Here is a 24817-nt window from a genome sequence, read left to right as displayed (position 1 = left end):
AGCACCTGGAATTTAAATCTCAACTCACTGTGGCTATGTTCCTGGTATTACCCCATATGCAGTAATTTTAATAAATGATAAAAACAAAACTATGTCTTTGTGTAAAATAGTCCCCCCAAAGAAAGCCCATTTTTAAGGCTGTGATGGGAGTGAAGAAAAATTAAAGAGGGCTAAGAAAATAATAGTTTTGAGCCAGAAAATAAAAGATTTAGATAAATGAGAGAGGAATATCAAAATTTTCCAGGGCCTGAATCTATGATACAAACATGATCAACTTGTATGAAAATAAGAAAAAGTGATTCTGAAACATTTTTCGAGTACTTTAGTAAGAATATGTATTTAATGACATCATAAATGCATTAGAAATTATTATGATATATAAATTCAGGATCTAAAGAGTTTACTTAAATATTTCAGTTACTTTCCTGCATTTTATGATGGAAATTATGAGCTATTATGGAATTTGTAAATTTGGAGATTTGCAAAGATCTTGGGATATATTTGTGAAAATCAAGGGCATTCTCTAGAAATAGCTCTGTGACAAACAAATCTTGGTGCACATGTATGATAATTGCCTTCACATCATTTCCCGGAAGTGATATTATTATTATTATTATATTATCAGTATGTGCCATGGCAAAATAAATCAAAGGATTCACAAATTCAAAATATCTCCAATACTCTCACTAAAATTTTCCCATTTAAACTACTCTTTTGGATTAAGGCAGTATTTTTAGAAAGCCTTTGAAAATAATGTAAAAAACAAACTTTTTAAGGAAAGGTTCTGTTTTATTTTCCGGTCATTGTTACAGTGATACACAAAATGCACAATGAGGCCTTGTGGGAGTTCCAGGTTGAAAGTCATCCGGTCCATTACCAGACAAGGGAGGGAGCAGAGAAGAGGTGTGGAAACCATGACGACCATGGGTTTCAAGGGTGGGTTTGGAAAAGGGAGGTCAAAAGGCAGGAGAGAATGAAAATCAGCTTCTTGTATTCTTAGTTTCGTTCAAAGTCAAATCTTGTGTTAAATTATTTGGCAGTGTGTGAAGTTTCCCATCAGGAGACAGAGGGGAGTTTTTCCTCTCTTTCTTGGATTTTCTTCACTTCCTGAAATTTCCTGACAAACTAGACACTCAGAAGAGAGATTGGGAGTCCAGGGGAACCCCTGGACCCCAGTGGGAGAGACAAGAATCACATATAAATAGAATGCTTGAAAATCCAAATACAGAGCAGGTATCCTGACAAAAGCATAGAAAGAACCAGATGTTGATGAAATAGCTTGTCTGGCCACTCAAAGCAGCCCTTTATAGTGCAAATTCTCAGGAATGAATAGTAAATCCTCATAAACACAGGTCCATGATCCTCACAAACATCAATTCCAGAGCTGATAGGAAGCAAGTATAAAATATTACTTTTACTGAGATAAATCAGACTACGAAGATAAATCAGGCTCTGTCGTCCCGGAGATAAGAGTCCATTAAGTGCCACAGAGCAGAATCACACAGTGGGAACATTGAGTGGAACCTCGGACAGTATCACATCTAAGCCCCTTCTCTAACCATGAATGGTCAGAAATCCAAAATTTCATCTAAATTATTCAACATTCATCCAACAAATACTTAGTGAGTGTTATTATGTGTCAAGCACTGTGTTAGATGCTGGTGGTGTCCATATTAACAAAAAAGCTGGCAACGGTCTGGGTTTTTCTAATTAGAAAAAAATAGGATTGCATTATTTTTTAAGGACCATTAACCAAATCATTAAGAAAAAGGAACTTTGTCCCTTACCATAGATTCTCCCATTAATGGAACATTTTTTAAAAGTCATAATGTTTTGAGTGAGGGTGCCCGTTTTGTCGGAGAAAACATATTCAATCTGGCCCAGTTCCTCATTGAGCGTGGTCGTCCGAGCTTCAGCAGGTGTTGCTTTCCCAGAGTAATACATCTTCCGATCCCAGTTTATAAAATAACTGTGTCCCAGACGAATTACTTCCACACTTTCATCCATTAACATGGAAAAAAAAAGAAAACGAAAAGCTCCATCAAATTCAGAACATAGAAAACTTTGCCGAAGTAAGAAGCCTGTCAAAGTCTTCAGTTTTAAGAAAATGTGGATGGTCTGTTCCTAGGTCCTTGTGACCTTCAAACCATATCAGCAGTCTGTATGTAAACCTTTCTGAGTCATTTCCTTACAGCACCATGGAACAATAGGCTGGCTTTGCATAGAGCCTTAGGGAATGTTCCATGGTTCTCTATTTACCTTACACAAGTGCAGTGGAGATTTCTTGTGTAGCATATTAGTTGGCATCTCTCCTATTTCTTAGGAGAAACTATTATAAAGATGGCTTGTCAGTTGTCTGATCTAAAAAAAAATGTGTTGTTAAAACAAAAAACAAATAATCCAATTAAAAAATGGACAGAGGACCTGAACAGGCACTTCTCCCAAGAAGACATACAAACAGTCAACCAACACATGAAAAAATGCTCAAATTCACCAGCTATTAGGGAAATGCAAATCAAAACCAAAATGAGATACCACCCTCACACCTGTTAGAATAACAGACAAATAAACCTGTTGGAGAGGCTGCGGAGAAAAAGGAACCCTCACACACTGCTGGTGGGAATGTAAATTGGTACAGCAACTATGGAAAAGGGTATGGAGAGTCCTCAAAAAATTAATTATAGAATTACCATATGAACCAGCAAGCCCTTTCCTGCATATCTACCAAAAAAATCTGAAAACATTTACTTGTAAAGATATATGTACCCTATGTTCACTGCAGCTTTATTTACAGTGGCCAAGACATAGAAACAACCAAAGTGTCCTTTGATAGATGATTGGATAAAGAAGATGTGGTATATATACACAATGGACTACTACTCAGCCATAAGAAAAGATGAAATACTACCATTTGCAACAACATGGATGGAGGTTGGGATTATTATGCTAAGCGAAATAAGTCAGACAAAGTCAAGAACAATGACTTCATTCATCTGTGGGATATAAAACTGAAAGCAACAAAGGAACAAGACAAACAAAGAAACGAAAACTCATAGACACAAACAACAGTTTAGTGATTACCAGAGGGTAAGGGGGGAGGGGAGTGGTAGAAGAGGGAAAAGGGGATCAACTATATGATGAGGTACTATAGAAATGTACACTTGAAACCTATATAATTTTGCTAACCAATGTCACCCTGATAAATTAAAAATAAATAAATAAATATGTTGTTGAGGACTTTTTCTCCAATACATTGTTTGATGTAACTTCACTTTGCCAAAAGAGATAGAAAGTAGCATCTCTATGAAACACAGAGAAAACCATAATAGACATTGAGTGAAAACGGGTGTGTTGTCATTTTACTCTGCCCATTTACCAGGACGAGAGCATTTTCTCATGATCTAGATCTAGTGATGATTTATGACTCTTCAACTCTTAGGTGGGATTTCTGTGGCCAAGGGTATGAACTTTTTCAATGTTTGTCATACATAAGGCCAAATCCATTTCTAAAAAGATTATAACAATATCAGTTTCTACCATTAGATTATTGAAAACTGTCTTTGACTCTACACCAAGTCAACTGCATCTCATTACTGTTTACTGCATTTCTTATCAGTGAGTTGAACATTTTTATCAGATTTTATTGGCCAATTGTATTTCTTCTCAGAATTGTCTAATAGCGTTATCTGCCTATTTATTTTTCCTAGTCAGATATTCGTATATGTCTTATTGATTTGTAAGAATTATATGTATAATAAATCAAGACTACCCCCCTACATTTAGGAATAGAGACTTGCCTTAAGAGATTAGATAGCACACCTTTGCAACAGATGTTTTCTGATCATACAAAATAATTATACATAGTGGAATAAAGAAAATGAACCACCAAAATAAAAAGAATTATATGTATATAATTTATATATGTACACATTATGCAAATATGTTAATTTATTATTTGTCTTTCAGTTTTGTTTCCACTATTTTGACATACAGAAGTTCTCTCTTTTTAACTGATCAAATTTATCCATAGTTTATCATTTCTGTTTATAGTTTCTATTTTTGGAGTTTTGCTTAGATAGGCCTTCTTTATGCCAAGATTATATATACAGATGTCTATATTATTCTTCTAGTTCTTTGTTGACCTTTTCCACATTTAATTCTTTATCACAATTGGAATTTTTTGAAGTATGATGTATATATGAAGAGCTAATTTCAACTTTTACCAACAGAAAGTTTTCATCACCATTTGTTGAACAATACTTCCTTTCTCCTATTGTGTTGGGCTGCTTCCATGTAACATATAAATTATTATTTTTTCACTAGCATCTATTTTAGGGATTTCAGTTTTGTTCCTTAATATGTCACTTAATGCATCTCACATTTTCATTATGTAGCTTTACAAAATTTGGCAATACCTAGGAAGATAGAAGAGAACGTTTATTCTCTTCTTTTTCAAAAATTCTTAGCTGTAATCACTCATTTATTCTTCCTGCTCGAATCAACATACTTATCTAAATAAACTTGAGAATCAATATATCAGTTTCCTCATAAAATTTATTTGAGATTTTTATTAATCCTATGTTAAACACTGCATTATTTGAAAAGAATTTATATTTTATAACGCCTAGAACAATTTCAAAAAGGATAAATCTTTCCAGGAATTCAATTTTGAAAAATACCTCTATTGGCAAAGAGCTTTCCTTTAGTCTCATTTTGCTTTGTTTTTCACATAGGTCCATACCACAGCTCGATGGAGTTATTCTCAGACATAATATCTTTTATTGATGGGACAATTTTTTTAACTGTTATTGGCTTAAAGGAAAGCTTTTTTAATACTAAAAGCTTTTTTATTAAAAATGTGATTATGTGGTAAAATCAGACATTTAAGTGAATTATCTTACTAAGAGTTTTGCGGAATCATTCTTTTGGATTTTCTAGGTTTACAATCACATTGTCTATAGTCTTCTTTTCTAATAGGTTTATTTCAGTATTAGTTTCACTTTATTCACTTTATTCACTTTATGTCTCACTTTATTCATTGATATTTCAGTTGCATGTCTTGGTACAAAGGACATCTAGAATAGTGGAAAATAGGAATGGTAATAGCAGGGACCCATAGCTTATTTCAAATCTTAATGGTAATTAAACTTTGGTTTTCTCAATTGTAAACTGAGAAAGTTGACAAGTGCCTGTTACATTAACTCTGAACATGTGTCTTCTTCAAGACAAAAAATAACACCCAATTGCTTTCTGGGCATTAAATTCTGTGGTTCTAATTCTATATGTGCATGACATTATCTACATTTCCCTCCCAAAAAGTGGTATAGTGCCAGTTCAGTTTCTAACCATTTAAATAGTAGCATTTTTTTTCACTTAAACTAAAAATCACACTGACTCTGTAGAATCATAACATATAAAAATAAATGTCATTTGGCCATAAATAAGAATGAAATCTTACTATTTGCAATGATATACATGGACCTAGAGAACATTATGCTAAGCGAAATAAGTCAGATGCAGAAAGACAAATACCATATGATCTCACTTATATGTGGAATCTAAAGAACAGAATAAATGAGCGAACTAAACAGAAACAGTCTCAGAGATAAGGAGGGAAAACCTGATGGTTGCTAGTTGGGATAGGGGTGGGGATGAGGGAAAAGATGAGGGGATTAGAAAGTACAAACTGGTAGTCATAATATTGCCACGGGGATATGAAAGACAGTTTGGGGAATATAATGAATAATTTTGTAAAGATTTTGCAGGGTGTCAGATGGTCACTTGTCTTATTGGGAGACCCTTGTGTGGACTGTGTAGATGCCTGACCACTGCAGTGTACACCTGAAGCTGAAGTTGAATAATACTGAATGTCAACTATAATTTTATATATATATATATATATATATATATATATATATATATAATCACGGGAGTACAGCATAAGGAATAGAGTCAATGGAATTGTAACAGCTATACACAATGTTAGAGGGATAATAGATTGGGGGAGGGGAATATCACTTTGTGAGGGGCGTAAATGTCTAACAAGTACATTGTTTTGTACACTTGAAACTAATTAAAAAAACAAATGTCATACTCTGTGTGCATTTATTTACATAGTTTCCTGTTATGGTTTAATCTTCTGTATGTACCCCACCTACATGCACCTTCTTATGTGTTCCTTGGCAGCTGTTCTGATTCAGCTTTGTTTTTCTTATTCAAAAAGCATTAGCACCTACAGACCAGGCATAGTGCCTTCCTTGTCATAGGCAGTCAGTCAGCGTTGCATGAATGAATCCTGAGCCACTTTTGCCTAAATTCATTGTAAGGATATTAAGACCTACAGAAGTTAAGTGACTAACCCTGGATCACACAAATAATTAACCAGAAAGCCAAGACTAGAATTCAGGCATTTTGTAACACCAATGCAGACCTGACATTAAGAATGCCATTATGCAGGTAACTACAAATCACTTGACGCTTTTATTTATCTGAAAATAAAGTAGCTCCCTGAAAACTCAAAGCATAATGAAAGGGACAGAATTTGATCCTTCTGCATTGCAGTACAAGCCAATGGAAGAATTCCAAATTAATTGCAATTTTTAGACCTTAAAATAGTCTGTAAAGAATAAGAGTATCCTTTTAGTTTGTGAAGAAAAAGGTTCAAGAGAGTCACAGAGGAACATTCAGCCCTTTGTTTTATAATAGCAGAGAAAAAGAGACAAGTGGTCCGCGTTAGCATAATCAAGCTACTCAGTGTTTTCTGCCTGGACACTCCAAGAGCAGAGCTTATGATGTCCCCCATTCTGTGGCCAAATAAGCAACATGGAAATGAGTTCCTATTGCTTTGGGAAAAAAAAAAAAAAACACTCAAAAGCTAATTCCTTGGGAGTACAACAGCTGCATTTCTTAAGATGATGTATTAAAAAACTGTAGCCGGGCATGTTTTAGCATTACAGATAAACAAGTTGACAGCAGAGATATATCCTACCAAAATCAATGCCCTTTGCTCACGTGGAATTGTAAACCATTCAAAGTAAATTCTGCACTTTTATTCTCAAGTGACATATGGCACTAATTTATTCTTTGTACCTATTCAAAAGGTTAATGGAAGCTTGTATAAAAGGCCTTTATCCCTCTAAACAGAAATACTACCTGAGACTTCTCTCTTTCTAGATCTCAGTCTTTAAGACTGAGCACCCTGAAATTCCTCAGAATGTTTTCTCCCCCAAGTTGAGACCAGAATCACTATTCTTATTTGGTGAGGGAAAAGCTTACATTTATCCTCATCTATACTGTGCCTTACCAACAGATAAAGAATTCCAGCCTCTTTTTTTTGTTCCAGTCCTGATGTCGTCACTGATTAATACATCATACACAGCTTGGGCATAGAGGAAAAAATAATGTGCCAAGTGTCAAAAGACTTGTATTTGGATCTTGGTTCTGTCCCCATGATTCTGAGTAAATCATCTTATTTGTGAAAAAAATTTCAATAACTACTTCCTACGAGTGGTAGGATACATAAATGGGATGAAGTATGTAAATGCACTTTACATCAAATATAAAATGCTATCTAAAGGTAAGGTGGTCTTATCTGGAGCAGAAAGAAACGCAGAAACCAATTATTTGAATCCCTCATTTTACTGAGCAGCACATATTTGACAGGCAAACTAAGGCACAGAGAAGGCAAGTACTTTCTCCATGGTCACACATCAATCAGTGGCCGTGCCTCGACTAGAACCTGGATTTGGACTATTTTAAACAGTTTTTCTTTCCACCACTGCAGGGGGCACATTAGAAGAAAAAGAAATGCTACCCTAGGAATCTAGCCTTGGTCTCTGAAAAAACCCAATCTTTCAAGTCATTACATGAAAAATGGCAATGTACTTCAAAGAAAGACTGTATGCAGAATATACTTCCAGCATGGGGACATATGAAACTGCACATGTACTATTGGTGAGCCACTAGGAGCATTTATGATTCATTTAGAACATAAAAGGAAAGCTATAAACGCTGACCATCGCTCTTCTGGCAAAGAGCAGGATTTACTACAGACTTTATAATTGGATACAAGCATGAGAGGTCCTCAGAATCAAAGATGAGCAGTAGGATACAGTCTAAATAGAGCCCACTCTAACCACAGTTCCAGAAGGCTCGAAGCCATTTGTGGTGTTGTGGCCACATGCCACTACCTCAAGTCAATTTCCCACAACTTGACATTTCAGTTTCCTGACCGCTATCCAAAACAAGGGTGGATTTTGTGCATTAAACTTCCCTTGCTTCATCATAGTTAGAATTTTGGGAAAAGAGAAAAAGAAACTTGTAAAAATTAGTGGAGATTTAGAGCTGGTGATTTTGTATATTGTGAAAATACTGGTGATGAGGAAAGTCAAACAACCAAGTCTCATCTTGGCTCCAGTGTCTCTGGGACTGTCTGACTCAGTCTTGCTATGATTAGGATTAAGAATGTCTCAGGTACAGCCTCCAGGGCCAATTTCTAAGCCTTATCAAACACACACACACACACCCACACACACACACACACACACACACACACGGGGTGGGGGATGAGCGAGAGAGAGAGAGAGAGAGAGATAGAGAGAGAGAGAGAGATCAAATCTAGAAATGACAGATCATGTTGTAGTGAAAGTTATGAATCATACTTCTATTTAACAATAGTCAAGCACCACCAACTATATTCTAACTCCTTCATGTACCCATTTATAGTTAAAATAATAACAGGAAAACAATAGTCATGAAGCTCTAACAATGTGTCAGGCATTTTTCTAAGAGCATTACATGTCTGTTTACTCCTCATACAATCCTATTAAGTAGAACTATTATTTTCTCTATTTTTAAAATGAGAAACGTGAGGCACTAAAAGGGGAGGTAAATTGCCCAACATTATCGTGCTAGTTAAGTGTAGAATGGGTTCTGAATCCAGGTATCTGGAACCAGACTAGTGGCAGAGAGGTGCCATCACCGTAGCTCTCCCTAGATATTCTTTTATTTCGTACCCACTATCAACTGAATTCTAATTGGTCAGGTTGTATGAGATGATATTATAGTCCCTATATTCCAAAGAAAAACATTCCTGAGAAAATGAATAGAATCAAGAAGAAAAGAAAATGCATTTATTGTAATTTGAAAATGTAAAAGTTAAACAGATTAAAGCGCTTAGTTGCCTCATTTGTAACAGATGTGGCAGATCATAAGCAGAGCAAGACGTCTATCTCACTGCTGTAAACTTAAAACAAACAAAAATGGTTATGCAAAACAAAGGCTTTTGAAGAAATGGCTTCACTAAAGTATAAACTCTCATCTTACCTCACGTATAATGAAATGGGTACAACTGTATTGAGAATAATAATATATGACCAGAATGTTAAGAATCCTGAGAACACAGAGTTCTTCTGTCCTTCACTCCAGAAAAGGAAAGTTCTGAATTGATTCCCAACTTGATTCTCCCAGATTGAATTTCCTATTGCAAGAACAATTCCCAAGCATATCAGAAACCCAAATATCTGAAACGAGAATAGAGGTCTGGTTAAGGTCAACTTGAACCCTAAACCAGTCATATCAATGCAATCTGATTACACTTCTAACTCCAAGAAATTGTCATTTGAAAAGCAAGTTATACCACACTCTTCTTATTTATCATTAATCACATTAATCTTACGAGTAAAATTTAACATTATGTCAGGAACTCAGCTAAATATTTTACATACATTTTCTCAATTCTCCCATTAACTCTGAGATAGGAACAATCATTTTCACACTTTACTGGTCAAAAACAAAACAAAATAAAATAGAAGAACAGAAAGATTATATAACTTGTCCAGTCACAAAGCTAATAACTTTACATCCTCAATTCATGATAAAAGTACATATGTTTAAGTGGCTTAAGTAAAGAAGATCGTATGTCCTGATGTGCCCTGGTCAGTCCCAGTTTACATCTATTGCCCAGATGTAATATTAATAGTGTTCCCCTCTTCCACCTTCAAAAGTATCCTGAAAAATGAGTTAGATGATCACCCAAGGCACAAAAGCCAAAGGAAGAAAATATTAGTGATAAAGAACTGTTTCAGACCAGTCAAGTCTCTTGGCTATAGATCTAGCTGTACAATACTTACTTAAGGTCAGCAAGAAAAATAAGGATTAATTAAAAGATTTCACAGCATATACTTTCCCTTTGAGATAAGAAAAAAGAAGTAGGAAGCAACCAAAAAATTAGCTCTTACATTGTGATTAATATCAGTATTAGCGAAGCAGATATTTTGGAGGTATAGCAACTAGAAAGACAGCAAGGTCAGTCTCTTGTGAGTCCAAAATCCCAGCTTTAAAAAGGAAGGACACAAAGTCAATGAACATGGTAAGACCTGAGCTGAATATGGTGTTCAGGGGACTTCGCTCTGCTAAGTGTCACACTGTGCTAGGAGTGGAGACCGGTCACTGTTGAGGGACAAGTGGGGCTAGACAATAGAAGTGTATTTCCCTCCAATTTCCTTTCTCCTCTAGAAAGAGTATTCAGATGCTCTAGGGCTGCTTTCTTTTTCCTCTCATGAACAAAATAGATACGTAAGAAGACAAAGTTTAGGAAAAGTTGATTTAACGTAAACCATGTATTAGAGAAAATTAGAATTGTGAGTCCCCAAAATTCTACTATGTGGTACCTGTATCACACAGCACCCTCTTTCTTTCAATGGCTGATACTACAAATTAATTTAACAGAATTACTTTAAGAGCATTAAAATTGGTGATACTTGGCATTAAATGCCCAAATTTAGAGACGAATTTGGCTTCTAATTCCCCAATGGATCATCCAATTTTCTAGTATGAAAAGCTGGGACAATCCCTCCTTCACAGTCACTAATTTTACTCTCTTCTGGATAGATATATAATCCCCATGCAAACCCTAGCAGTGGGCTCAGGGCCATTTAAGTTGGGAATTCTAGGAGTAGGACGCAGACTCCTTCTGGCATATCCCCGTGGTCCCATGGACTCTAACCCAAGAGGACAGGTCTGAGAGTGATACTGAAAGTAAAACACAGAGCCTGGACAATACTCTGTGCCCAAACAAGAGCCCATTTCCTTCTTTCCTTATTCAGACTCCCACTGTTACATATCAGTTAAGCAAATACATATTGAGCTCAGATTGTATAACTGTTTGTAAGTCTGTGATAGGGCAGGTGGGAAAACATGGCTCAACGTTACCGTCCTCATATTTCAAAGTCAATGTCCTCGACCATTCCCTACAATAAGGAGGCAATGCAATGTTACATGAAAAATCAGAATAACCATCAGATCTGCTTGAGATAGCACAAGATTAACTGACAAAAAGGCACGATATGAGGAATACCGGATAGTTTTTGGTAACTGGGTGGTAGAGGAAATCGTTTCAAAAAATTCAGAGGAGAAAAAAATATTCAGAGGAAAGAAATAACCATGGACTAGGAGGAGAATTGTGATTTCACTTTCAGAGGATCCATAAGCAGAATCATCTACATAATTTTCAGAGCCCAATGCAAAGTTAAAATGTGTGACCCCTTGCTCAAAATGTATTACGAATGTCTACATAGACAGCAGATCAATAACAAACGTGAGGTCGTTCAGAGGAGGGTCCTGTATAACAGCACAGGTCGCACACCCATGAAGTCAGCCCTGCCCTGTCCATAAGCTATGTAGAGAGGATGTGAGCAAGAGTCAGACAACAGAAAGACCAAACTACCTTAAAAGGTATGTTTTGATTTTCAAAAGCAAATCCTTGGACTATGCAGAACTTGCCATGAAGGCTCCATAAGCACTAACCTACCTCTCACAAGAAACTCTACCAAACGTTGAAAAATCATACCTTGGAAAGTAGAGAGCCAAATAACTGGGCCCAAAATGTAAGATCCCCAAATATAAACTACACAAGGAGAACACAGACTTCGGAAAGAATTCCCAGCAAAATATAAGAACTATATTGTGATTATAATGACTAATGATATTGCCTACGTTTGTTTAGTAACTTACCCAAAGTACTAGAGTATTCATCAATCTCTCAATGCTGGTCCTTTTAAACTTTGTCTTACCACTGTTCTGCATTAGTTTAGTGTCAGGACCTGCAAAAAAAATCTTTTTTTAATAACACATTTCAAAGGATTAGATCATGATGATGATGATGGTGATAAAGATGATGTTGAGGGAGAGGAGGAGGAAGGGGAGGAATTCCTACTCATATCAAATGTTTCTGGAAAGAAAATAGTGTGTTTTTCAAAATAATTCCAGTTTTATTAAGAGCAAGCAAGGGCCATTGTTAAGTTGCATGTGATTCTCAACTGGTGGCCTAACAACTCTGGAAAATACAGGAGAGTTGGTCTCCTTTAAACAGGATAAATCCAGACAGAATTTGTAGATGAAAGACTTAAGAAATGTTATTTCTCAAAAAAACCTGTGTACAGATATGCTTAGAGTTTGAAGCAGTTAAAAATAATTAAGTCACAAAGTGAGCAATAATTCGGAAATGTCTAAAAGAACGCAGTACTAAACATAATTCAGAACACGAAGGTCAAAAGTGGAAAGGTAAAATAAGAAATCAAATTCTGGATCTGTTTCCCAAAAAGATTTGAGGTGCTTTCACTGGAGAAACCAGAATAACTCCAAACAATACATGAGCAAATAATTTAAGCCTGTATTGTGCATTACACCCTGTGTATGCAATATTTACCTTATGTAAGGGCAAGAATTGTCTTAAATCTTGTGTTAGATTTATTTCAGGTAAATACATTATATCATGATACATGTATTAAATGTGTTGTTCAAAGAATTCTAAGAATATTATTAACTTCTTTAGAGGTAGATTATTAGATGATTAACAAAAGAAAATATTAGAATATATTGTTAAGATATATTCCAGGCCAACTTATGATCTTCAGGCATATGTTCATCTCTGTCCTCCATGCTCTCCATGCTCCAGTGTTCCTTATCTCAGGAAAGAATGGGCATATCCTAAAAGACTTTCATTTACTTTAAAGACAAACTAAAGCAAAGATTAGGTCTTAGAACAATTCAGTGTCTTGATTTGGAAATTGCACCCCAGTGTCCTATTTCCAGCCACTGCTGTGTAAAGCAGGCCACCCACATTTTCTCAGAATCATTTATTAAAATCATATGGACATTGAGGGTGCAAAATATTTCTTTTATAGTAAAGATCACAAAGGGCAAATGAAGTTTGCGATTGCTAAAAGCTGAAATATTAACAGACCAGTTCTGTGCTAAAAATTTACATTCTTAGGCATATATACACACAGAGACTAGCTAAGAATCCACTTATGCGTTTTTAAGTATTTATTTAACTATGTCCACAGATGTTGCTACACACATCTCTTCTTCCTCTCATAGCCACATCTCTTGAAAGAATTTTCTATATTCAACAGTCCTTGTTTCCTCATCTCCTTTTCATTACTCAACACAGTTTCTGGGCCAATCACTCCACCCAAATAGATATAGTATTATCATCAATCCTCCATGCCTTCTTTGACCTCTCATCAGTCTTTGACACTGTTGACTATGCCATCCTTTTCAAACACACTCTTAATTTACCTTGTGTTACAATGTTCTCCTGCTTTTCTTCCTGCCTGTTTGATAGCTCCTTTGTCTCCCACGATGCCCACCCCTCTTTACCCAGCCATGAAATACTGGGATTCATTAAGACTCAGTCATAGGCATCTTCTCTTCTTTCTCAATCCACTTTCCCTGGGCCATCTCATCTAAGACCACAACTTCAATTACCATCTATAGGCCAAAAGTATTTCTCTAGCTCAGATTGTTCCTCTGAGCTCTAAAAACTCATATATTTAAATTCATAGATTTAATTGCCTATATGACATCTCCACCTGAATCTTTCTAAGGCCCCCAAGTGGCCCTTGAGCAGCCCAACTTATGATCTTCAGGCTTATGTTCATCTCTGTCCTCCATGCTCTCCATGCTCCAGTGTTCCTTATCTCAGCGAATGGCACCATCATTCATGCAGTTGAGAAACCTAGGAGTCTAGTCTATCTCCATGACTTCCATTCTAATCTAAAGTACCATCATCTCTCAAATGAACTACAATAACAGCCTAGTAACTTTCTCTTCCTGTATCTACTCTATCTCCAACTCAAATCAATATTTTTCCTCCTTCCCCACCACAATCATACATTCTTTCCAGGCTCTGCTATTCACTAACTTTACAAACACTATAGTAGTCAAGAGTGAACCTTTCAAATTTAACACATAAACATACACCATCTGTTTGAAAACTTGCAATGGCCTTCCAAAGCTCTTAGGATAAAGACCAAAATTCTTGATACAGACCACAAGGTCGGACATGGTCCAGCCCCTACCCATGTCTCCAGGTACATGTCCATTTCTATCCTCCATGCTCTTCATACTCCACACCGGTCTGCTTAAGTTTTTTTCACCTCATTCTCATGCCTGCCATAGGCCCTTTGCCCATGATGTGCCTTTTAGCTAACTTGCTCTTTCCCTTCATATTCTTGTATTATATGCTCTTGTGAATCCGTGTTCTTTTTTTTCAGAGCACTTATGTCAGCCTGAGATTATATATTCATTACTACAATTATTGGAGTGTAATGTCTCTGTCACTTACCAAATTGAAAACTACATGAGTAAAGGGACTATCGTGTTTCCCCGAAAATAAGACCTGGTCTTATATTACTTTTGCTCCAAAAGACACATTAGGGCGTATTTTCAGGCGATGTCTTATTTTTTCATGTACAACAATCTACATTTATTCAAATACAGTCATGTCATCTTCTTCTGGAACATCATCATAATGTACTAAATGTGTCCGTCTGGCTGATGATCTTAACTGGGGCTTATTTTCAGAGTAGGTCTGATTTTCAGGGAAACACAGGGCATTTGTTTTGTTTGCCATCTTAATCACACATGAGTAATTAGCATAGTGCCTAACACATTGTAGTCACTCAATAAATACTTGTTTAATGAATTAATTTATTAAACATCTGCTATGTTTTAGGCAATGATCATATGTGCTTTTCATCTAATATCACAGCTAATGCTTAAAACAAGCCAACAAATTAGGTACTATTATCCTTTGTTCACTAATAATGAAACTGAGACTTAAAGAATTTAAATAATTTGCCTGAAATATTTAGTCTAATAGGTATAAGAGCCAGAATTGGAACCCAGAGATAGCTAATTCTAGAGCTCTAACCGCTATTTTAAAAACTATATGAAATAGTTCATTAACTCATTAAGTCATTAACCCATTCAACCAAGGTGTGTTTAAGACTGTGACTCATTCAGAATCTAAATGGGAAATACATGACACATAGAGCAAGGATAATTAGAGGAAGGCTTATTTATAAAGGGACTCTATAAAAGTGTGCATGGAGATATAGGGGAGGCAAAAGGTTAAGGCAATACTAAGGACTTAGTCGTAATCAAGATGTTTCTATCTAAGCCATAAGGGAGGAATGAGAAGAGAGAGTGGTTACTGGACTCTACAGGAGAGGGAGGTATGTAGAGTCTGCAGACTTTAGAGGAAGATGACTCTATGTTGAGGGACTCAGTTAGCTTGAAATGACTACACAAAGAGGCTGTCTGGAAGAATAAATATCTTGATCTCAATATTCTTTCTCCCTTTGATCTCTTCTCAGGATCCCTAATGAGGGAGCCCACCTAAAAGCCAAAGTCCAAGGAAATCTATTATTAACCATACAAGTCAGTCTCCCAGGGCAGAGAAAAGAGTGTGAAAGGGTGACAGTAGATCTGGAGGGGCAAATGGAAGACACCCAGCACAAAAACCTACTGTGCACCAGGCTGACTCCTATGGACTCCTTAAATGAATGACTCCTACCCTCAGAAACAAACCTGTCTCCTTTCTTGAGCATAAAAGGAAAGTCATTGCCAGGGAGGCATGGCCTAGCCATTAATGTACGAGAACCTCATAAATTATAGATTTGTAAAGTCAAGTCTGTCTCACGTATATCCTTTGCACAGTCTTCAGTGGTAGGTATCATTGGAGCAATAACACAGAAAGAATAGTTAATAATTTATGTTGGATACCTTTCATAAGATCTAGGTGTTCACCTGGAACTAGTCCCCCAAGACTTAGGGGCTCTGAGATATTCATCTCTTCGACTTGGACGTTGACAAAACCAACCATTCCTCTGCCTGCTACCATTCTAAGTAAGCTTTCTATTAACATTTTTGCCCAGACGAAAGTCAATGTCAACATTCTCTGCTTTACAAATATCAGCCTGTGAAGGGTTCCTGCCAGGGATCATCCAGGCCACATGACAGAAGAGGGAGTTCTCCCACTTCCACTTGCCAAGATCCGAAGAGCAGTACATTTTCCCAACTCTCAGCCAATGGAGCAGGCAATGTACTCTGAATTGATGCTGAAAGAAGGGAGAAGCAAGGAAGGAAGGCAAATAACATTTGTCAAGGCATCCTCTTCCATATGCATTGCCTCAGTGAGCTTTTACAATGACTGTCTGATGTACTTTTTATGATCCCCATTTACAGCAGAGAAAACTAAAAGCGTAGGAAGTTTAGGAAACTGAGGCTTTTATATCCCGCCGCTACTAAACAAATCTGAAGCCAGATCTGCCTAATCCAAATTCTGTGAACTTTCTGTTATACTGCCTTCAAGGGAGACCTGTTCAACTTACCACCCCACTTCCCTGTATGTAGGAGCATTTTCCCACAGAGCCAACCTTGTGAAGCATAACTTGGCCCGAGTGGCTCACAGCAGCTGTCCTAGCTTAACATGCTGTAGCTGAACCATAGTCCTGGTTAGTCTTTCCAAACACTATCACACAAATGCAAACAAAATTTTGGGCTACAGCCCATTCATAAAATGAAGCCCTCCCATATCTGGGATGATATGGAGCAAACAAGGAGGATCCTTCCCATCAGAGAACCTTCAAGAAGCCTCCCCATGATTGAGTCAGAAGGTAAATGGAGGTTCATGTATAGGCTTAGCTCTCTTTTTCTCAGTGCAAGAACGATGCAGATAAAAAATATATGATCATAGGCTTATTTCTCTGACAAAAGAATGAAAGCATCTGATGAGAAAATTATGAAACCAGATTCATTCCCATATAAAAGCACACGCACTGCCTCATTTCTAGGGATTTCCAAAGTCCTTTCAATGGCAATGCCCCAAGCAGCAAAAGCTTTGCTAACACCCACAGCTGAGAGTATTTAGGAAGAATTGGGAAGATGTTTCTAGGTTTGGAATCCTTTTAAGTCTTTAATGAACATTCTGTTGTTGTTGAGGAAAGTCAGTTAAGAAAAACATTCCAGTTTTGATTGCACATATAGTCAACAGGCCCAAAACACATCTTAATTTGGTGTCACAATAAACAGGATTTTTAAAAATCAAGGGCTGGCAATTGAAGCCATGAGTACAATTTGAGTGGCTTTATGAAGTGGTGCTACTGTAAGTTTCCTTAGCAGGAGAGTGCCACCTTGGGCCTGTAGAGATAAAGTAGAGCATGGGAAAGTGGTCAGCTGGAAGAGTAAGAGGTACCTCCAGCGCTGACTTCCACCCTCACCTCCATCACACACAATCTTTCCAGGACCCGCTATCATATTGACAAATAGTAGAAGAAGCTCTGGAGTATAAACAGAAATGATTGCAGGATCTCCGAGAAAGCCTTTCCAAAAGGATTACTTGACCTTTGCAAAGTACAAAATTAATAGCAGAGCAGGAGGCTTTCCTTCATACTATTTCCACACTTTAAAGAAAGTTGATTAATGCATATAACGATGGGGGATGATTGAGATGGTGTTAAAGAAAGATATCAAACAGTCGGTATCTGGTGCCCCTGGATAATTAAAGTCCAAGCATCTTTAGGAATAAGTTCATGATGTCAGTGATTCCTCACACATTGTGACCACACAGACTATTTCCAGAGTATTGGTGTCTTCCCCTGGTGCCCTGCACTCCGCAGTCAATTCAGGGGGACAGCTCGGGTGGAATAAAAGCACTGTGCTCCTCCAATCTGGAGAGCCTCCGACTGTGACCACGCATAGCTCAAAAAGGGATCATCAGAACCGACCCTGGGCTGTTGGCTGTACCTGCGAAAATAACCATTCCGAAACACCAGCTGGTATTTCTCAGGACGCAGCCCCTCAGGATTATCTTCTCATTGCTGAGGGAGTGCTTGCTGTCATTCCAAGAGAGGACTCCTGTGAATTTATCTAATTTGTTGTTAGGTGCCTCACATACAGCAATCCCTGTAAAACAAAAAACAATTTTTTTAAAATGCCTCTTTATGACTCACCTTGAACTCTCTTTAGAAGCCCACAGTACTTGGTTACCACCTTACTTCTCCTATACAGTATAGTTTACCTTTTCTTCTAGACTGCACAGTGTTACATATATACAAGATTGTGCTAAGAAAAGTAAGCTAGGGGGTACCAAAATGAAAATCCATGGAATGTTTTGAACGTAACTTTTCACCCGGTCCAAATAAGAATAGAAAGCTAGAGAGCCATGAGATATTTTTGCCTTAAAAAAATAAAAATCACTTATCTCTACTTCTGATTGCAACAATGACTTTGAAAGGATAAAGCAGGGCTGTCCTAAAAGTTTTTCTTATTCCATATCTTTATACTTACTGTGAACTTTCCCACAGGTTAAGATGGCATACTTCCAGTTTCATAACCAAAGTTAATCAGGTCTTTCTAGGCTCATAATCAGAATTTCGAGGGTTCTACTATATTCCACCCCCAAGACACCTGGGCCTTGTTTGCTATATGTGCCTGAGAATGCGTGTGATTCCTTTCAGCTGTTCTATGCTTCTTATCTTGATTAGATTCAGAGTTCTGGGGTCTCTCAAAGGCACCATATAACTTGCCCCAACCTGGCCAGAAGATGTTTTTAGTTTTTGTTGTTTTTTTCAATTCCAAGCCCATTCCAAATCAATGAATCAATTCGTTCCATTATTTCAATAAGAATATACACTTTCAGGGTGGGGTTTCTTTTGATAGAAGAAGAAACCAGAAATAATCTTTCATGGACCCTGTCACAAAATATAATTATTAGATTAAAATACATTTGCACTGCAAACAGTTGGGGTTTAAATTTTTATAAGTAATGAGTACAAAGACTTGAAAGACAGAGGAAGCAAGAAAGGAAAAGAAAGAGGGAAGAAATAAAAAAAGAAGGTTGTAGGAGATCCAAACAGGATTCAAGCCAGAGTCAGGGGGTAATTAGTATCTACAAAATTCTCTTTCTCAAAAACAATAAAAATACATTTATTTAATCAGAAGCCAACAATGGTAGGTTGGAACATAATTAATGGCATTTGGAAAATTAAAAAGGGAGGCATGTCTTCAGTACTGATTGAAGGGAAAGGAGACCAGCCCAGCCCGGGGAACCTCTGTATTATGGAGTTACACCACTCACCAAGCATCTTCTGAACTTAGAACATTCTTACATAGGCTCCCTTTCCTTCCTGGGATATCTTTTCCTTTTAACACTCTTAGACATAAGGGACAGCAGCCAGTTTTCACCTGGCCTGATCACTTCTGACCAACCAGATTACTAAGATTAATAGACCTTGCATGAAAAAAAAACAAAAAAAAACAAAACCCTGAAAGAAATGAGTGACTTGTGGCCTCAGGACTGCTTTTCCAAATTCCATCTCCCTTTCCTCAGTATAACAAAAGTGCTGCCTAAATGCCTCCCCACTCAGGCACTCACTGGCGTCTTCCCAGACATCCCCTGCTAAACAAGAGAGTGCTGGCAGGAGGATTTGGATGAGGCTAAATAACCTATACAAAGTCACTTTTCATATGAAGGAAAGTGGCCAAGTTCTGGTTGCTCCCCTTATGGTCTATCACTGATATTAAAAAGTAAATTAAAACTGATTTCAACTGGCCCAAGTTGTTTGGACAATTACATTGTGAAAGAAGAGACCTTTTGCTAAATTCTAAGAATTCAATATCTTTTTTTTCTTGACCAATAATTTTCATTCCTAAATTTTGTCGAACCTTGAATTGGTGTCACCAGAAAAATCTACATAAAATAACGGGTTGACAGCAACCCTTAAAACTTATTCCAGTTTCTTGACTCAAGACTCAATTTCTCAGACTTCAAACTTGGCCAACAAAAAAAAAAAAAAAAAAAAAAAAAGTGCTTTGGGCAAAAACAACATGATACACAGTCCCTGCCAATAGGAATATAAAAAACAGGCTCATTTGATCATTTTTTGTTGTCGCAAGCAAAGACTGACATGGAGGCAAATGCAGCCTTGGACATGTTGGCTTGCTCCTCCCTGGCCCCAAGGCTCATCCACTTCTGGCCTAACACCAAGGGTGTGCTTCTAGACAGGCACAGGCAGTAAGGCCAAGGGGTTCTGCCCAGGTTCTTGGAGGCCAAGCCCCAACTCAGCCTTTCTCGAAGAGTGTGGTCCCAGTGATTTAAGTACTAAATACAGGGCCCAGTCAAAACAAAATGGTGGGAACCAAGCCAAACTACATATTTTATCTTCAGAAATGCCAAGCTTCCCCTTTCTTAGACCTGTTAGTGTAAGTAAGACACAAGCTTTCCAATTTCTTTTCTGTCCCTTTCCGAAAGGGGTGAACAGTTTCCTTAGAAGGGAGCACTGTATTCACTTCTGTATCCCCATAACCTATCAGACTGCCTACATAGTAGGATCTCAAGAAATATTTGTTGGAGAGATAGATGGAAAAAAATTTCAGATGGTTTCAAACGAGAGGTTGAGAGATGAGATGGGTATTAGAATAGATCTAAGATGAATGAAAGAATATCTCATGGTAATATTCATGGGCATATTTCCATGGTAATAATGATAAATGGGGATTAAAAGACCTAATAGCCCAGCCACAATGAAGAACTTAGGTTGATCTAACTCTAAAGGGTTACAAATAGAGAACACTGAAATGTAGGAATCTTCAAGCACATTAAAAACCACCAGAAATATATCCCAGACGTAAAGTATAATAAGGACTAGGGAAAAACTTCAAAACCCTTCTTCTTTTTGCTAATTGTATCAGAGAAAAGTAACAGGCAATAAACAGTCTGACAATGGATCAGAACACTGTTTAGGAAAAAATGGCATTGCTTCTTACATAGTTATTCCCCAAAAACAGGCTTGGAGCACAAAGTCATTTTCAACGGGCAATAAAACAACTGGGGAAATATCATGTCAATAATGAAGTGTAAATATAATCAAAGTAGCCAGTCACATTTGTTTGCCTTCTGAAGAGAACACACATGAAAGCAGATAGTAATTCATCCAGTTCACGATCACACAGAAATGCCCTAGACCCATGCTAAACAAAATCCACAAGATTTCATTCTGGACCTTCCTCAGCTCTCTAAATTTAGTCAGGTAGATTGTTCATTAATGAGCAATCTAATAACCTTTGCCTCGAAGTGGAAATCTGTAGCTTATCATGAAAATGGAGCTCAATACCCAGTACGCCATGATTTTCCAGAGAAGTTGGCTTCATTTCTCCAAGTATATAATTATTAGCAATATTTCTTGACTACCCACATTGCAACTTTTCCATAAGAGAAATTATCTATTAAATAAGACGTCATTATTGCTGTTCAAGAGTTTCTCCAGCCAAGAGCTTCTTAGAGTTTAGGATATTGCCCACTACTGTTGCCCTGATAATTGTGATAAATATGTGGTTTTTTTCTTAGAAAGAAGAGTGTCACCTTCTTGTTTTCTAAAGCCTCTTTATTCTTCAACCATAAAGCCTCAGCCACCCATAATCACCACCATCATGATCACATCAACAACAGCAGTAAATAAGGAAGTTATTCTTCCTGTCTTTACATGGAATCTGGGTCTCAGGCAGTCACACTAGCTATGCTGTTGGGCTGTGCTTCTGTCCAGGTGAATGGGAAACCTCTCTGGTAGGTAAAAAAAAAAAAAGAAAGAAAGAAAGAAAAGTCACAGGATCCTAACCAACCCTTTTTGTTTTGTTTTGTTTTTAACCAAAAAGAGATGCCTGTTTTTCTGTGTTTTAATTACACACATGCTATTCTTTAGAAAGGACCACAAAATACACAGGATTCCTGAAATAAAGAGTCAACCTTTCCCCAGTTCAGAACTCAGTATTAACAGTCATACAAAATATGTAAACTTGTCATAAGTTGCAAAAAACAGATCTCAGACCAGTCAGTAACAATATGCAAAAGATTCTTAAACGCATTTGGACAATTCACATCCGGGGCTTTCCCCACGGCATAAAAATGTCCAGTTTACAAATGTATAATTGACAAGAATTCCCAGTTACTTTTTTGAAAAAGCTTATCAATTCCCGTAAGATATTAGCATGGAAAATCAAGGCCCACTCTATTTTTATACTTGTTATAATATTAGGTCAAGTTATGAGTTTTCTTATAAAGTTCAACAGACTATATATCAATTTTTTTCCAATGTTTGAAATGTACAAAAATATTTACATGAGAACTTTTCAAATAAATGGACTTACCTACCAAAACTCAACTCTATCTTGTGAGTACTGGTCTCTATGTTTGGTCAGCTCTTCTATAAACGCTTGTCAGGGATCCTTACATTCAAGATCACTGAGAACACTGCTATTTTTTAAAAATATGATAATGCCATCTGAGTTCTGGATGGACTTGACCTGTGGTAATTAATTTTGTACCTTTAGGTTTACAGTATTCTTATAATTTCTTACCCTACTTTATAATTTCCTAGCCTGATCAGGGACTAAGCTTTCCTATGATCCCTTCAACTCTCCAATGCTACCTTTCTGCTTGTAGTTTGAAGTCTCTCAGCCCCTTTGTAAAATAGGCTTTGCCAGCAGTCCTGGGTTCATATTCTGGCTTCTCCACTTAGTAACCATCTGACACTGTGAAAGTTACTCAATTTAGCTGGATCTCAGATTCCTCGCCCATAAATTGGAGGTAATAATAATCTCTTCCTCCCAGGGCTATAAGGATTAATAAAACTGTATACAATCACTTAGCATAGTGCCTGGTACATACTAAAAAATGTTCATACACCAATACCATGTTTAGTGCCTGAGAGCTTTAGGATGCTTACTTAATAAAATGTTTCTTTGGGGATGAGCACGTTTTCAAGTGTGTATTCTCCCCTGGACTATAAGCTCTATGAAAACAAGGCCTGCATCTGACTATTAACTACTGTATTCCGAGCCTTAGTAAATCCCTTGGGGGCCGGTCCAGTGGCTCAAGCGGTTAGAGCTCCACGTTCATAACTCTGAAGGCTGCCAGTATGATTCCCACATGGGCCAGTGGGCTCTCAACCACAAGCTTGCCAGTTCAATTCATCGAGTCCCACAAGGGATGGTGGGCAGCGGCCCCTGCAACTAAGATTGAACACGGCACCTTGAGCTGAGCTGCCACTGAGCTCCCGGATGGCTCAGTTGGTTGAAGTGCGTCCTCTCAACCACAAGGTTGCCGGTTCGACTCCTGCAAGGGATGGTGGGCTGTGCCCCCTGCAACTAGCAACAGCAACTGGACCTGGAGCTGAGCTGTGCCCCCCACAACTAAGACTGAAAGGACAACTTGAAGCTGAACGGCACCCTCCACAACTAAGATTGAAAGGACAACAAATTGACTTGGGAAAAAAAAAAAAAAGGCCTGGAAGTACACACTGTTCCCCAATAAAGTCCTGTTCCCCTTCCCCAATGAAATCTTAAAAAAAAAAAAAAAAAAAAAAAATTTGAAGACTCAGCTTGAATAAAAGATAAAATATCTGACATAATTTAAAAAAAAAATCTCTTGGTATTGCATTAAAGATATATTTAGTAAGGCATTTTTTACAGAACTAGAACAAATAATCCTAAAATGTATATGGGACCATAAAAGACCCTGAATAGCCACAGCAATCCTGAGAAAGAGGAACAAAGTTGGGGGTATCACACTACCTGATATCAAACTATACTACATGGCTATAGTAATCAAAACAGCATGGTACTAGCATAAAAAACAGACACATAGATCAATGGAACAGAATAGAGAGTCTAGAAATAAACCCATGCCTATGTGGTCAATTAATACATGACAAAGGAGGCAAGGATATATGATGGGGTAAAGACAGTCTATTCAATAAATAGTATTGGGAAAACTGGACAGATCCATGTAAAAAAATGAAAGTAGACCACCTTCTTATACCATATACAAGAATAAACTCAAAACAGATTAAAAACTTAAATGTAAGACCTGAAGCCGTAAAACTCCTTGAAGAAAACATATGCAATAAACTCTCTGATATTGCTCTTACTAATACTTTTTTCTGGTATGCTGCCTTGGGCAAGGGAAACAAAAGAAAAAACAAACAAATGGGGCTACATCAAACATCAATGGGACTACATAAAAAAACATTTTTGCACAGCAAAGGAAACCATCAACAAATGGAAAGACAACTTATTGGTATATCCAATATGGGGTTAATATCCAAAATTTATAAAGAACTCATGCAACGTAACACCAAAAATCTAACAATCCAATTTAAAAATGGGCAGAGAACCTGAGTAGACATTTCTCCAAACAGGAAATAGAGATGGCCAATAGACATGAAAAGATGATAATGTCACAAATTATCAGAGAAATGCAAATCAAAACCACAATGAGATATCACCTCACACTTGTCAGAAAGGCCATAGAGAATATAGTCAACAATAAATTAACAAACAACAAAAGTTAGTGAGGATGTGGAAAAAAGGGAACACTCATGCACTGTTGGTGGGATTGCAAACTGGTACAGCCACCATGGAAAACAGTATGAAGGATCTCAAAAAATTAAAAACAGAACTACCGCATGACCCA

At 37.2% G+C, this 24817-nt stretch overlaps 1 protein-coding gene across 1 annotated transcript in view; it reads right to left on the bottom strand.

The window, feature by feature from the left end:
- ATP8B4 (ATPase phospholipid transporting 8B4 (putative)) overlaps positions 1–24817 on the bottom strand; it is a 193216-nt gene that overhangs the window by 75543 nt on the left and 92856 nt on the right. Inside the window, exons 10-13 of the mRNA XM_033109347.1 lie at positions 18094–18252; positions 12013–12101; positions 9325–9521; positions 1788–1996 (exon numbers count right to left, since the gene is read on the bottom strand). Coding sequence (XP_032965238.1) covers positions 1788–1996; positions 9325–9521; positions 12013–12101; positions 18094–18252 — 654 coding nt within the window. The remainder of the gene's footprint in view (positions 1–1787; positions 1997–9324; positions 9522–12012; positions 12102–18093; positions 18253–24817) is intronic.

The sequence above is a fragment of the Rhinolophus ferrumequinum genome, chromosome 6 (genome assembly GCF_004115265.2).
Source record: "Rhinolophus ferrumequinum isolate MPI-CBG mRhiFer1 chromosome 6, mRhiFer1_v1.p, whole genome shotgun sequence".
NCBI classification, from domain to species: domain Eukaryota; kingdom Metazoa; phylum Chordata; class Mammalia; order Chiroptera; family Rhinolophidae; genus Rhinolophus; species Rhinolophus ferrumequinum.
The sequence above is the reverse complement of the archived record's forward strand: the minus strand, read 5'-3'. Positions and strand labels throughout refer to the sequence as shown.